Source organism: Erithacus rubecula (assembly GCF_903797595.1).
Source record: "Erithacus rubecula genome assembly, chromosome: 13".
Lineage (NCBI taxonomy): Eukaryota > Metazoa > Chordata > Aves > Passeriformes > Muscicapidae > Erithacus > Erithacus rubecula.
The window spans coordinates 5,335,139-5,350,110 of NC_136665.1; the positions used below are offsets into that span (position 1 = coordinate 5,335,139).

The window sequence follows — 14,972 nt, forward strand, 5'->3', positions numbered from 1 at the left end:
ACTTTTGTGAAGTGTCTGGAGATTTTCAAACAAAAGGTAGCACCTATACTCAAAGATACAAATGGCAGCAATACCTTTGAATAAACTAGGGAATAACTGAAATACCAGATTCAGAACAAGCCTTTTTTAGTATTTTAGAAACACAGAGCTCTGTAGGCAAAGGCAGGTCAGAGAGAGAACAAAATGACAAGTGCACAGGAAGGAATGTGAACTGTCTCTGAGCTTTCAGCTTTAACTGAGGGTTTCAGCAATGTGGGGAATGGAGGTTTGCACAAACATCCTTGCAATGCACCAAATACTCTCATATTGGTAATTTAACTGAAGAGTTAAAGTGCTAATTTAACTGGAGAGAACATTTACAGCAGTGCAATGATGAGCCAAAAATCAGCATTTGCTTATTTAGCAGCATTACACACTGACATAAGGGAGGTTTACAACCTTGAGGAGGAGTATTTGTTAAAATGTATTGATATTTGCAGTGTTCACATTTAAATATCAGATGGAGTGACTTTCCTTCACAAAATTTAGATTTATAAATGTCTTGAAAGGCAATTTCCACCACCTCTGTGGTTTAGTTACCAAAAATGTATCGGTGACTAATTTCATATAAAGCAGAAGGTAAATAGGAAGTCATTGCAAAGTAAAGGTCAAAAAAGAGCATTAAGATGTGAATATTAACTTGTCAATTAGAATATAAATGCATGACTTAATGATCTGTTTGGTATTTAGGCTTCATCCACCACCATCTGCAATCCCTAATAAAGGCAATGAAAAGAACTGCAAGAACACTGTATCTATTTTTAAATTATTTTGATTACTGAGTAAAATTAATTTTCAGCACACAAGTATGTTACCTGCCTACTAACAGCTAATAATAAATTCTGGAAGGTTTTCACTTATGCCATCTCCACTTTTCCACATGTCTATGTGGAGAGGTGGGAATATGCTTCAGCCTCATTAAGTAAACAACTAAAAATACAGAAACTGGGTTTGTACAGGTTTGCCTGAGAAACTTCTGGGTGTCCAGGAGAAATGGAATTCTGTATCTCTCATTAAATGTCTGATCATAGTGCCATTGCCCCATGAAACAGCCTTGCACAGGAAACTATGACTAAGACCAAGATAAGTATTTTTTTCTAATGTAATGGCTCACACCAGTTTAAATGCAAACCTGTGAAAAGCTCTCACTTACAGACTCTTTAGAAAGTCACAGTATTCTTAAAAATTTTGCTTTTAAGTGCTGACTTCATAGACACCACAGCACAAGCTGAGTATTTTGCCATCACAAAGATAAAACATCACCTCTGAAATGTAACCTATGCACATCACATTTTATCTTCAGTAGCTTCTGCACAGATGGTACAGAAATGTCTGGTACCCTCACCATGAACTCCTTCTAGAGAGCAGAACTGTGCTCCTTTCATAAATGTCTGTGGGGGAAAAAATACTTCAAAATGTCCTGCTTAGTCTTTTCAGTTATTTATAAACACATACTATTAAACTTTATTAGACTGATAGGCCAGTCTGGCAGACCAGTTATATTATGATTACAATATTATTCCCAAGAAATAATGGTTTCATGACTTCTAGTGTGGGAAAGTCTTAGCTACAAGCTAAGCAAGTTGTGAGGTTTGCAGCATTTCCTTTAGGAAAGGACTCCCCAGATTCACAAATCCACACCAAAATTCTTGGTTTTCCTATTGTACCTGAAGTTTCCCTCCTAGTTCACTCCCAAAGAGCCTGTGTAGTTTCTGACACACACAGGCTGTTCACTTTCTGATCACATCAGATCATTGGCTAGATTTGCATTATAACACTAAACCATTCACTCATTCCTACAGTCAGTTTCTGTAATTAGTGAATAGGTGTCTGAATTCCAGGAAACTCAGACCCACTTCTCCATTCCACAAAAAAAGTCTCCCACATAAGCTAGAGCAAGAGAGCCAAATTCTTTGCATCTAAAAAGAAACAGATAATGTATTTTCTATCACATCAAAACATGAGAACAGACATATTAAAGATCCAAAAGTGCCTCAATGTAACAAGATTTAGAAATGAACAAATCCTGCCATGAGTCCACATAATAAAAAAAAACCCCAAACACACACCTAGAGAGCAAATGAATAAAATTGATTAATAAGGTTCTACTCAGTACACCAGGTGATTTTTTTTTTTTTTTTTTTGGTAAGCTACATCCTGTGTTCTGCAAAAAATCCTTTTTTCACGTAACTGACTGAAAATAAATATTGACATTACCTGCATCTTCCACAAAATACTGCACAGCCATCAGCACCTTCCCCTGAGGTTGAAGGTCAAGCTGTGGAAAGAAAGATAGCAACAGTGAAGTGTGGGGTTGACTGCATCTCTCAGGAATTCAAACAGCTCTTTCTGGGGTATCAAAGTAGACTATTCAATAACTATTTGATTACAGTCCTCTTCCATATCTCACTATTGCAGCTGAGTCAGGGGCTTTTATTCTCTTGCTTTTACTCGTGTGCTGCATTGCTTTGATGTGTCCCCAGGAGTTCAGCATGGTCACAGTTCACATTGTTTGTCTGTGTCCCTTCCCCGTGGCTGCAAAGAAGTTTGTTGGTTTCTGTTTTTACTGTAAGGAAACTCAACCTGCACAGGAACCCAGTTTTAAAATAAGTCTATACAACCCTTTATGTGTTTATTGAGAGTGTGAACCATAGTGATAGCAAATGCTGTTGCTGGCAGTGAAATAAAGTGGTATAATCAAAATTTGTTTTCCTTTCCTCCTCAAAACCATTACACATGGTTTCTGTGGCAAATTCTACAGACCAGAAAAAAAAAAAAAAAAGTCTTTTAAGCCAGCAGCTGAGGTCAGTTCCTGTGCTCAGAAAGTAGCCACTAATTCTTAAACTGCTGCCTTCTTAAAAGATAAGAAACTCCTAATTACATAAGAGTGACTCAATCTTCACCTCAGCAGAGAGCAAAGTACCCCTGGGCTACACTAAATACAACTTGGAATGAAAAATCCAATCCCCAGACAAAATGAAACCACAAATCCCATCATCCTACTGGGATAATGAGGAGTTCATCTCTAAGGCAGTGTCTGACACTCAGAGCATTTGCCCAGCAAAGTTTACAGAAGGCCAAGACCTCAGCTACAGCTAATAATGCCAGGGTGGCTCTCCACACACAAAAATAACCTTACAGGCTGTGCTGAGTGGTCTCTGCTGGCCATGATGCTCTGTCCAAGTCAGGACAGGTTGTACAGAGAAAGTTTAACACTGATGTCAATGTGGATACCTGTTCTGAGGATAATAAGCAGAGGATTTGAGACCACTGAGCTGGCTAAAACTGATCACTATTAGCTTTTTCTCTTCTGAATAATTTTTCATGTCTTAGAAATCAAGTTAAGGTGTAGAAAAATGTAACCAGTGAATACAGAGTAGAGAGTTTCTACTGATCTAGCAAAATCTGCAAGCCTAAAAGGCACAAGGCATTCATTCAGCCTGAAAGAAACACAACTAGGTCAGCGATTTTGAGGAATTAATCTTTTTCCTTACCCAGAACTCTGCTTTGCCATTGCCCTTTTTGCACCTTTCTGCCAGCACTGACACACCCACAGTCACCTCAGACAGAGGCTCTTCTGCTGCCTTCATCAGCACAATCTGGATCACCCGGCCCTCGTAAATGTGGGCGTCAAAAGTCGATTTCCATTCGGGATACATCGTGGGCTTCTTCTGAATCAGAGTTTTACCTCTCTCTGAAAGTCACAAAAAAAAAAAAAAAAAAAAAAAAGAGAACAGAAATTAAAATGTATGTAGATCTAGTATTTAAACTCAACAAAATAGAAGAGGGAATACTTGTACTGGAACTAAAAGCAGACTTACTGCTTTTTGTTGTTAGAACAAGGTTTAAATAGTTCAAATGTGCATGACATGGAAGGCAAGGCCCACCCTGATGAACTTGAAAGGGCAGTGAAGGGGTTAACACAGAGCCAGAGAGCAGAAGGGACAAACCCCAGTGTGGGATTCATAAGGTGCTTTAGTCAGTCACAACCTGACAGGGAATCCTTGCATGGGATAAATCTCCATGAAGTGTCATCTGATCATCATGATTATTACCTACTGCTGGAAGATAAATTAAGATAAACCCCACACTGACCCAGTTTAAATTGAAAGCAGTGTCAGAGATGAAAGGTTTCAGATTTCATTAATCTGCTTCCAAGATATCCCAACATTTCACCTGTAATCATAAGTCACTTTCCTTGGCATTGTACTCTACCACAACTGCTACTTTTTAAAGGTTATTTCAGGGCCTTGTCTGTCCTCTGTAGTACATGCAGACCTTGTGCAGTTAAGGGATAACAAAAAAGCTAAAACTACTTTAAAAATGTCCTTTTTCCCCCCCTTATTTTTTCTTTGGTTTCCTTTAAGAGCATCTCAGCACACTCCTTTTTTAGGAGTTTTACAGTGCTGCACTATTCTTATTAGATGGATTTTTTTTTTCCTTTTTGCCAAGAAAGGCTGGATGATCCTTGAAGCCTTCCAGCCTGGTGTTCTATGACTCTAACAGCTTTAGTCTTTCTTGCTACCCATTAAACTGATTTCTTCCTGCCCATATCTCAGGCACAGAAAACACCAGTGCCTGCACAATCTGACAAGCTTTGGCATATTTCTAAATCTGGGTCTCTCAGTCCCATCAACACACCCAAAGTGATGGTGCCTCCTAAGAAAGCACATCCAGCTCTTCACTGTGACTCTGGCACAGTGCCACCTCCCAGTTTTCCTCTGATTTGCTGCCAAGCCAACTATTTTTATTTTGTGTCCAGGTAACTGAATACAATTTTCTACATTCTATACAATTCCTGCTATATAACAAGATATTTTTGTTTTTGCAATAGAAGTTGTTTCTAAGTGCCTCTTCCAGCTCTGAATGATCCATTTGCTGTTATGATAGGAAGGCAGTAGGAAAACAGATTAAATAGAAGGACCCTTCCCCAGAAAGCTGCAGCATGGTCTGTAAAATACTTAATATTTTAAAATCTTCCTGGAAACTCAAGGCAAAGTCAGTGTGCATTCATTAAGGGCTTGCTGGATGCACTGCACTGAGCTCTGCAGACAAGCACAGGGAATGGTGTCCCAGCACTGCTTTATTAGGGAATGCCTGCCAGCAGCAGCACTGGGAGTTACAGCCTTGAGCCATGTGCCAAAGGACATTCCAAAATGCTCAGAAATGGCCACCTGAGGAGCTCCATGGCAAACCAAACTGCAGCATTCCTCCTCTACTCAGCCAGCAGCTTTCCTCTTGGATGTGGAGAACTGCAGACAGAAAACTCAGACCTTTACAGTGCAAATCTACTTCCAGAGCCCTAGTCTGTGAAGAAAACTTGAAAATGTTGCCAGAAACACTGAATTGTTTAGGTGGAAAAAGATCATCAGTTGTAATCACTATGTAATCACAATGTAAGATCATCAATTCCAGTCACTAACCCAGCACTGCCAAGGCCATCATTTAACCATGTCCCCAAGTGCCACATCTACACATTTATTTAGAGATTATTGGGAGAGACAAAGGTGAAGAGGGGGATAAAACCCAGTCTGTCTGCACAGCAGGGCTTCTACACTGGCCTGCTTTTTGGATTGCTGAAGCCAGACCCCTTCATCAAAAAGGCACAATCCAGGAGGCATCCTTGGCAATAGGAGAAACTGCACATTTGCAGAACCTTTGACAGTAATTTAGGGTTTGCAGAAACAGCAGCAGTTTGTAAAGGGTTGGTAATACACTTTCTAAGATTCTTAGAAGGGGGAAGAATGATTCCAGTGTGTCCACAGGCCTCTCCCCTCCCTATTCCCATTCCTAAATAATATCTGCTTTGATCAATCACCTCTACACATTTTTACCCTACATAAAACATTTAAAAAGTGTCTGGGTTACTGGAAACAGCTTTCAGCCATGCTGCTTTTGTAATAAAATCATAATAATCAAGATTTGTAATGGATCACAATCCCTGTCTGCACTGCTCCTGCCTCTGCTGTGTTCCTTGGCTTCTCTGCTCACACTCAAAACCATCACATGTTTACAAACTGGCTCAATGCCTAATCTCATTAAGATCTATGATTTTCTTCTTCCTATACAACAAATTTTTCCTTGGTTGTGTTTCAGCCTTCAAACCCAACAAAAAGCTGTTCCAGATCTTGTCAAACTGACAACAGGAGCATCAGATTATTTTCCTGATTACTCCAATCACTCACCTCTCCAAGCAGTTCCCTGTTTTAGTACAAAGACACATGGAAGCAAAGCCTGGGAAATATTGGGACAATTCTACTTTTCTAAAGCAAATGTCTGGGAAAAAAAACAGTGGATTTATTTAGACTATTTTCATTTCTCCACATATTCTGGCAGCTGCAGCACCCTCAATAACATTTCATCAGAGGTGCTCCCAGCAGATTAGGAAACAACTTCTTTGGAGTTCAGTACATTTGTTGGATGACAACCCTTTCTGGAAAAGGCACCATACCTTGTATTTCAAGTTTAAATGCAGCTTTTACCCTCAGCAATAAGAGGGAAGAAGAAACTTCACCTTTTTCTGAATTCTTTGATGTTTTGTGAATCTCTCGAGCCATAATGCAGGATTAGAGAGCTGCAGCCTAGCCCAGTACAGCAATTCCCTCATCCTGTTTGGCTACAGTGGTGTGTTCTAGCCAAATTTCAGAAAATATTATAAACTTTGGACCAGTTTCTGTAAAGATGAGGTCTTTGAAGGCTGAGGGCCTGGTGAGTCACTTGGTCTGCTCAGATGGAGAAGACTGAGGAGACCTGACTGCAGTTACAGCTTGCTCCAGAGGGGCAGGCACTGATCTCTGCTCTGTGGTGACACTGACAGGACCTGGGGGAATGGCCTTTCAAGCAACAATTCAGCCAAAGCACCTCAGTGACTACAACAATAACAAACTGCACTTCTCATCATTACCCATCCTCCAAGCCAATAAAGAGCATTTGCTGCTCTGTTCTTGAGGACAATTATCACAAACCTGCTGCAGTCCAGCTTCCTGCCCTGCATACTAAGAAAGAAGCCTTGCTTTAAGGTGGGGGATAGAGAAAACAACCATTATTATTTCTCCCATTCCAAAATAAAAGCTCACATTGAAGTGCTTGGCATGACAGGAAGAGAAGGACTCACTGCCATTCACTGATTAAGGAGGATTGTAGTATTTCTCAAAAACTTACTGATATTCAGGAAAGCATCCCCATTTGTAGCCTCACCTGTAGTCAGAGCTTCCTTCATCTTGATAGCACAGAAAGGCTGTAGCTGTTCTCCTTGATTCTGCACAGGTCCCAGCTCAAAGGAGTTGAAAGATATCCTTAAAAAGGGGGCCATTGCTCAGGATATACACAGCCTACCTGGAGAGAAAGAAAGAAATTACAATCACAGAGTAAAACACCTGCTCTGAGATCTGTAATAAACTGACATTTCTCAGCAGCCACCAGAGCTTCTATTGAAGCTACAGTCACATGGCTTCTATTCCTGTATTGCCTTCAGCTGGCAGTTCACAAGTCCTGCACATCCAGAGCTAGTGATCCAACCTGTGAACCTCCAAACCTGCACATGGCAGGCAAAGAGAAGAGGGACAGGTAGAAAAACCTCCAGAGTTATTGTGCCACCTGTGTTAAAGTGTCAGGAATTACAAGAATTCAAAATACCTGTAATTTCTAAATCAGCAAATGAGTCTTCCCCCAGTCTTAAGAGCTCTTGAATTTGGAGCAGATTTCAGTTTATAATTTACAGCACATTTATAAGTGGAGTTTGTCCTGTATGTCACATTGTTTTATGACACAAAAGTGATTCATTCAAAGGCTAAGAGAAAAGTCATTTGAAAGAAAAGCAATGCTAGTGCATTTGGAGAATGAGGGATGCAAGGAAAGAGATAACAAGGCAACAGGAAGAGACAGTGGAAAAAAAATGAAGACTTGAAACTGGGCTGAGCTGGCCTTTTGACTGTAGATTGCCAACCAGCTCAGTCAAGCAGCACCAGGAAGAACATTTCAAGCAATCTTGCACATGCTGGCATTTTTTAATGTAAAGACATGGACCTGAGAGGCAATTAACATTTTGCTTTTATCTCTTAAGGCCCTTACAGTCATTTAGATAAAAGACTGAAATCAAATCTCTGCAGCAAGACAGCATATAGCTCCTGACAGCATCATTTGCACATCTCACACTCTCCATGCGGGACCATTTTCAATAAATGGAAAAATTTTATTACTAGCTTTTATTGAGCTAGTTTTTTTAACTGTTTCACCACTTTCTGTAGAGTAAAAAAGAGTTAGAAAGCAAATCTAGGATTAACTTGGCACCACTGCTCATCCCCCTGAAGAACAGAAAGCCACAACTACAATTCTCATTCACTCAGACTCATAATAAAACAATAACCCTCCCACTCTAATCCACTGCTGATTGCAGCTTGGGGCACCATTTGGTGAGAGTGGAGATTGAGGTGACCTCACAAAGAAAGCTCTTGTAAAAATTAACAAACACCACCTGACAGCTCACTTTCACAAACACAATTTAAGCACAATGCTCATCAAGAGTTTTGTTTTAGCTGCTCAAGAGACCCTGTGCTCACTCTGTTCAGAACTACACCCCAGTGATCAGCTACAGGACTTGCCAACAGCAGATCACATATCATTACTACTCCACATGGAGGTAAAAGAAACCAGATTTCAGCCTTGCTCACTTCTGGGAAACAGCTCTAAGACTCAGTGAGGCCATAGGTAGAAACAAGCTGGGCTGGTCAAGATGTAGCTCCCAATGGAAGGTTTATTTAACAAAATCACAGGAGAATTCTGCTGTAACAGACAGCCCAGCAAGAAGTCACAATTTCCAGTAAGCCTGTGACTTTATGAACAAAAAAATTGGAAAGCACTGACAAAGCTAAACTAGCAATTGCACTGATTTCACTCAGCCCATGTGACTCAAGCCAGTGCTAGTCCTGAGACAGAATACAAGGATTCACAACTTAGTCTTTTATCTCCAAATTATCAGATACAATAAAAACAGGTACAGTGCATACACATTTTGAGTAATCCCACAGTTTTTCTCATTTCCAATGGCCAAATACATTTGGATGCTATATTTTCACCTCTGCTTCATAGTTTTGAATATGGTTATTTGTTGCTGTTTCATTGTACTCAGCCAGAGTGCTTCTCCATTGCTCACTTCTTACTCAGAAATGCTACACACAATTAGGAGAAAACACCAATATCCCGGAGTTTTTGATGATGTTCAAAGTCCAGGGTCACAGTGGAAACCAGAAGATAACTGTTTGCTCTTACATTAACAGCAGCTTAAAAAGAGCCCAAACAAACTCAGCAGCTGCCTGGTCTTGCCAAGTTTCTCCACTCCTACACATGATGATTTTTTCACAGAAGCAGAGATCTTAAATGCCTGCATGCAAGCTCTTCACTATATGTTGTGGACTATATTGTGACAGAGTAGTTAAGTGAGAAAGGAAGGTTTGGATTTGCTCCTCAAATACATTTTTTGATCCTTTCCTCTGCTAAGATGTACTGTGAGATAGTGGACAAGTATCAGCTGCACTAATAAAACAACAACATACCCCAATAAAAACTGGTTTTGGCAGTGAAACTCAGTGAAAGAGATTAACTTTAAATCAACAAAGTTTCTCAAAATCCCTGCTGAGTACATTTATGCAAGAACAGATTTGAGAAGGAAAGAGACTGAAAGCAGCACGCAGGCTTTGTTTGCTGCATTTTAGGCAAGACTCCACCTCCAGTCTCTGTGACTTATAGAAGTGGCAGCACAAGTGCTGACTCTTGTTTTAAAGGCTGTATCTGTCAAGAACTGAAACTGCAGCAAAACACCAGGTTTGAATTGAGGGAGACTGTAAAATCTACTCATATAATCTGCATTGCAGCTATGAAGTATTAAAGCCAAACAGTTTTCCCTAAAGGGCAAGGTTTTATCCAAACCAAATGGTGGAAAAACTGAGATGTGAGCTCCAAGAATACTCCAAGTCCAAATGACAGGTTCAATATCTCAAAGTTTCAAAGTCAAAGTACAATCTGAACAAACATACAAACAAACAAAAACCTAAGGGAAAAACATTCCAGTAACATTATGTGAAGTACCTGGAGGTGGCCACAGTGGTTTAGAGCACACAATCAGATGCTGTCCTGCACAACATTCATTCATCAAGGATCCCTGACCTTCTCTAGTCCAAACTAAACCCATATTCTAAGCTATCTGGGACAGATTCTGCAAAATCCACAGTACTTTCCATAGAGTTTTAAAACTGAGAGGTTTTGATTATTTAATATGGAAAGAAAATCAACAGTGTTATTATCAACTGCAGAGAAAGAGAAAGAAAACTGGAAACATCTTCACATCATCAATTCAACACCTGCCAGACAAACAAATGTTCAGTTTTCACATTGATGTGTTTGTGGTTTTAAAGAAAGCAAAATAAAATCTTATATATTCCAAGGAGAATTTTATCAAAATTTGCTGGCACAAACTTCAGAGTACATTAAAAACCTTCTCCACAGAGACCAAAGGGTAAATCTGCAGTTTCTCTCTCAGGGGTTGGCAGCAAAGGCAGTGTTTGCCAGGGATCCTTTGTGGCTGTGATTCTGCCTCCTTATAAACAGTGAGGACAAACCAGCCCTAGCACAGCCCAGAAACAAAGACACAGTTCTAACTTTTACACAAAAGCAGGAAAGCACATCCAAACAGTGGATGATCAGGAGGAAAGGCAGTGGATGATCTGGAGGAAACACTGTCACTGGCTGACAACAGAGCACTGAAGAGACTAAAAACCAATGGCCAAACAGAGCCAGGCTGCTCCATCACTGATAAGGACCACATATCCAAGAGAAATACAAGAAGACTCCCCTGCTGGTTTGTGCCCCTGATTTCCTTGCATTAGTGTGTGGAATATTTTGCAGATGGATGTACAGCTGCAAACACCACGGCTGTTCCATGCTGTCACACTGCTCTGGGTGCCATGAGATGCCTGATGCCTGCTTAGCTCCTTGCTGTGCTTCCAGGGCACACAGCTGCTCTGGGAATCACCAACAGCACCACACTCAGCCACTGCATCCTTCCCTGAAAAGATGAAGCAGTAACTTTTTCTTCTTTAAGATGCAAAAATATGGATTATATTCAACCTTTTTTATACAAAGGTTTTCTGTCCTCTATTGTGGCAAACAGCAACAAATTACAGTCCAACTTATTCCCCCCACAGCACTTCAAACACACAAACAAGGTTCTCTGTGTACAGCCTCCAAGGTGATTTTGCTGCTTGCATGGCAATCCTACAAGAAAGCCTGCACATAAAGATGCTGGAAGAGGGACTAGCATCCTTCACCTGTGCAGACTGTGTTTTTATTGTTCCCATGTGGGACAAACCACACTCCCTGCACTTGCATCCTTTCAGCTGATGATCCAAGAGAGAAAAACAGTGTCTGTGCTGTAGGACAACTCGCTGAATCAAAGGAATATGGTGCTAACCTCTGTCTATATTGCACCCCTAGGATTAGTTTACAGACTACTTGCAGGTTCTATTGCAAGCCCTGGCCTTTATTTGATGCTCTGTAGGTAAAAGTCAATTTAAAAATGAAGTCAGTCTACAAGAGGCTTATTATATTTGCTGTTATGAACGTTGTAAAAAAGATACATAGCAGCAGCCTGTATCAGCTGGACTTCCCTAGGCACTACTGCTACCCAAATAAACCATAAAAAACATTCTTATATCCAAACTCAAATCACTTTACATCGTGATGTTGAACACTCACAGCCACCAGGGATAGTAAAACATCCCATTATCCTCAGGTGCTGCTCTGAAAGCTTAAAATCCACAGAGGGCTTAAAATGTGCTCTCCACAAAACAGTGCTAAACTGACATGTAGGTCCCTTAAAGAATAAAAAGGATAATTCTCCAAAAATACTGCCCCTGTAGCAGCACCACTCGTGCTTTTATTTATGTTTAACCATTTGTCATCTAGGTCTAGCCATTAAGGTACAGCCATCTCCTATGAATGGTTTAATTTAGAAATTAGAATTGTGGAACTATATTCATGAAAGCAAAACATATGCATCTGGTAATATTTAATAAGTACAGTTAACTTCAGAAAGACAAGGATAAAAAGTGCACTTCTAAAACATCCCAATCAAATAGAATTTCAATTCTAAACCAGTGTATCTTCATAAAATGCTTTTAAATTATTACACAACTTTATGAAAAGTAAGAAAAGACAACAAAAAATATAACTCACAATTCAATTTACTTCCTGTTAAACTTAGGGCAAATGATTTTTATTTTTTCTGGTTCATACTTTCAAAATGACAGTTCATGCATTGAATTCCAGTGTGAATGATGCAAGGTTTTTTGTGTGTGGGTTGGTTTTTTATTTTTTTTATTTTTTTTTTACATAGTACAAGTAGAGTAGCTCAGAGTCCTAAGTTTAGCTTGGAAAAACTGTAGCTACCATTTCCTTCCCTTCCTCCCCCAAGTACATTTTCTTTCAGATACTTCTGCTTTTGCTGGGTTGGGCCATGTTCAGAAACAGAAACAATTACATAACAAAATCTCTCACTGTGTTGCAACAGTGTGGAGAAGAATCCACCCAGATAAACCACACAGCAAGGGATGTTCCTTGGTTTCATCCCTCTTGGCCAGCAGCACAGATATTTCCAAGTTTCCACACTTTGCATGCTCAGCAGTCTCAAACTGCCCAAATTTGTGGCTGCTGTCTAAATTGCTGGTATTTCCCCAACACCCTTCAAGGCAAAAATAATTACTGATATTTTCCCTTATCATTACAATGAGAAGCTTTTCAAAATATAAGCATCAGAAATATTTTTCTAAACAGGGAAACTCTTTCCATCTTGGCAGCACCAACTCCTGGAAGCTCAAGGGGATGCAGGTTGGATGCAAGCAGGAGGTAAAGCAGACCCGATTTTGGGAGCTTTTAGGAAGACACAGTGCCCAATTTATCTGAGCACAGGATAACATGATTAGCTAAGCAACAAGAGTTGACTGCTCTTAAAGTGGTTTCAAGTGTATTGAGGATGAAAAATCTGGATTTTACACTCAAAGATCAGAAGGTTGAGGAAATTGTGGACTCTGAAATAGGCAGCAGGCCAGGCTGCCACATAGCATATGCTGCAAGATAAAACCAGCATTTCACACCAAACATCCGTTTTTTTTTAAATGAAGAACACTTGGAACAACAAAGTTGGCTTTTCCAATATTCCACAACCACTGCTTGGTGGGGAGAAGGAGGAAGTACTCTCAGCTGTTTTTCTTTATAAGTGCATAAGAAATAACCATTTAAATATTTTTTGAGAGTCCCAAGTTCTCCTTCCTCTGTGAACACACAGGATTAAACATAAAACGTTACATGTTTGGCCATTGTTTGCCACCATTGCCAAAATCAAACTTGAAACAAAAATGTAAATGAATCCTCTTCATTAATTTCAAACCCAAACATCAGACATTAGAAACACACCAGAAAGGCTGCCTGAAGCCCAAAGACTTTGTAAATTATTTCTGACAGCACAAGCCTGTATCATTTGTTAGTTATAGCTGAAACAACATTTTGGAAGGATTAATACAACAAGGGGCTGGCTGGACAGACCCTTCCTTATGAGCCTGAAGGTGAATGAACAATTCATTAATATCAAATCACACTATGAAATAGGAGCACATCAAAATATTTTGATAGGAGGCAAACCATGGCTGTCCTCTATGCAATGCATAATTGAAGCCTCATTAGGAAGCTTTTTTTTTTTTTTTTTTCCTTTGAAATGGGGAATGAGTAGAGGCTGAGGTTTTTCCCCTGCAATTAAGTAACACAATCCCTTCCACATGAGAGGAAAAAAACCCTATTCTGTGAAAGGGATGAAGTTGCACTTCTCTGTAATAATACAGCCTGTAGCCAAGCTCTACACCAGGTCTGGCTCTGTTTCATTACAGAGAGCACTGGGGGAGCTGTGCTGAGTCTGAGCCCCTGATCAGCTCCCACTTCCCCAACAATGGGTGGAGAAATTCAGCATGACTGAATTGCAAAATTGCACATCAAGTTTATCATGTGAATATGAGTTCTCCAAAGGAGGCAAACCATTCTGCAAAAGCTTCACAGACATTTTTGTAACAACCAGTGCATGAGGACAGTTGAGCTACTCACAGCTCAAAGGGTCAAACCAAAGGAAATCCAATGGATAGTAACTGTTTAGGTACCACCTAGCCAAGTGGACAGGGATCCACATTCCAATAGCATATTTCTCCTTTAACAGAGGAGATACATGTCAATCCCATCCTCCATTTCATTCTTGATGAATACTTTCATCTAGGATCCTTTAGAACATCCAAGATTTTCTGGTCTTCCAGTGCATAAAGAGAATTAAAGAGGGACTTTGGTTTTTTATATTTTCCACTGAATTCCCTTCACTGAAAAAGCGAAATAGCATAAAGACACTATGTCAATTGCAGTTTAAGAAAAAAAGAACATTTTAATTTGTCTTATTTTAAATGTATTGGGTTAATGTGTCTACATGAACCATGAAGACAGAAAAAACAGACATAAGGAAACTGGACATTCAACAGAAATACAAAAATGCTTTATAAAACACTGCAATAAGAAAACAATTTTAGTTTGCTCTTTTGAAAACATCAGCAGATAAGTATAAGTGCCTCTCAAAGAGCACAAGCCTCCAAGTCAGAAATTTCTACTACTGCCAGCACTTATGATCTAATCCTCCAAGTATCTGGAAAACTCCAATATTCATTAGCTGAGAGAACTGTATCATCATTCATACATGCTGGAAAGCTGCTGCTCAGATAACCTCACCAGAGGGAACACAACTCAGCCCTTGGATATGACCAAGGCTTTTAAACTAAAAGGGAGCAGGAGTTAGGAACCAAAAATTTTGCTCATTAACTGTGTGTGCAGTTGTAGGAATAGATCCAGTCCACCCT

General features: G+C 39.9%; 1 protein-coding gene across 3 annotated transcripts in view; it reads right to left on the bottom strand.

Moving 5' to 3' along the window:
* PRKCD (protein kinase C delta) overlaps positions 1–14,972 on the bottom strand; it is a 58,583-nt gene that overhangs the window by 17,847 nt on the left and 25,764 nt on the right. For all 3 annotated transcript variants that reach the window (XM_079317280.1, XM_079317281.1, XM_079317282.1), the window contains exons 2-4: positions 7,237–7,370; positions 3,534–3,733; positions 2,257–2,317 (exon numbers count right to left, since the gene is read on the bottom strand). In XM_079317280.1, coding sequence (XP_079173406.1) covers positions 2,257–2,317; positions 3,534–3,733; positions 7,237–7,351 — 376 coding nt within the window. In that variant the 5' untranslated portion in view covers positions 7,352–7,370. The remainder of the gene's footprint in view (positions 1–2,256; positions 2,318–3,533; positions 3,734–7,236; positions 7,371–14,972) is intronic.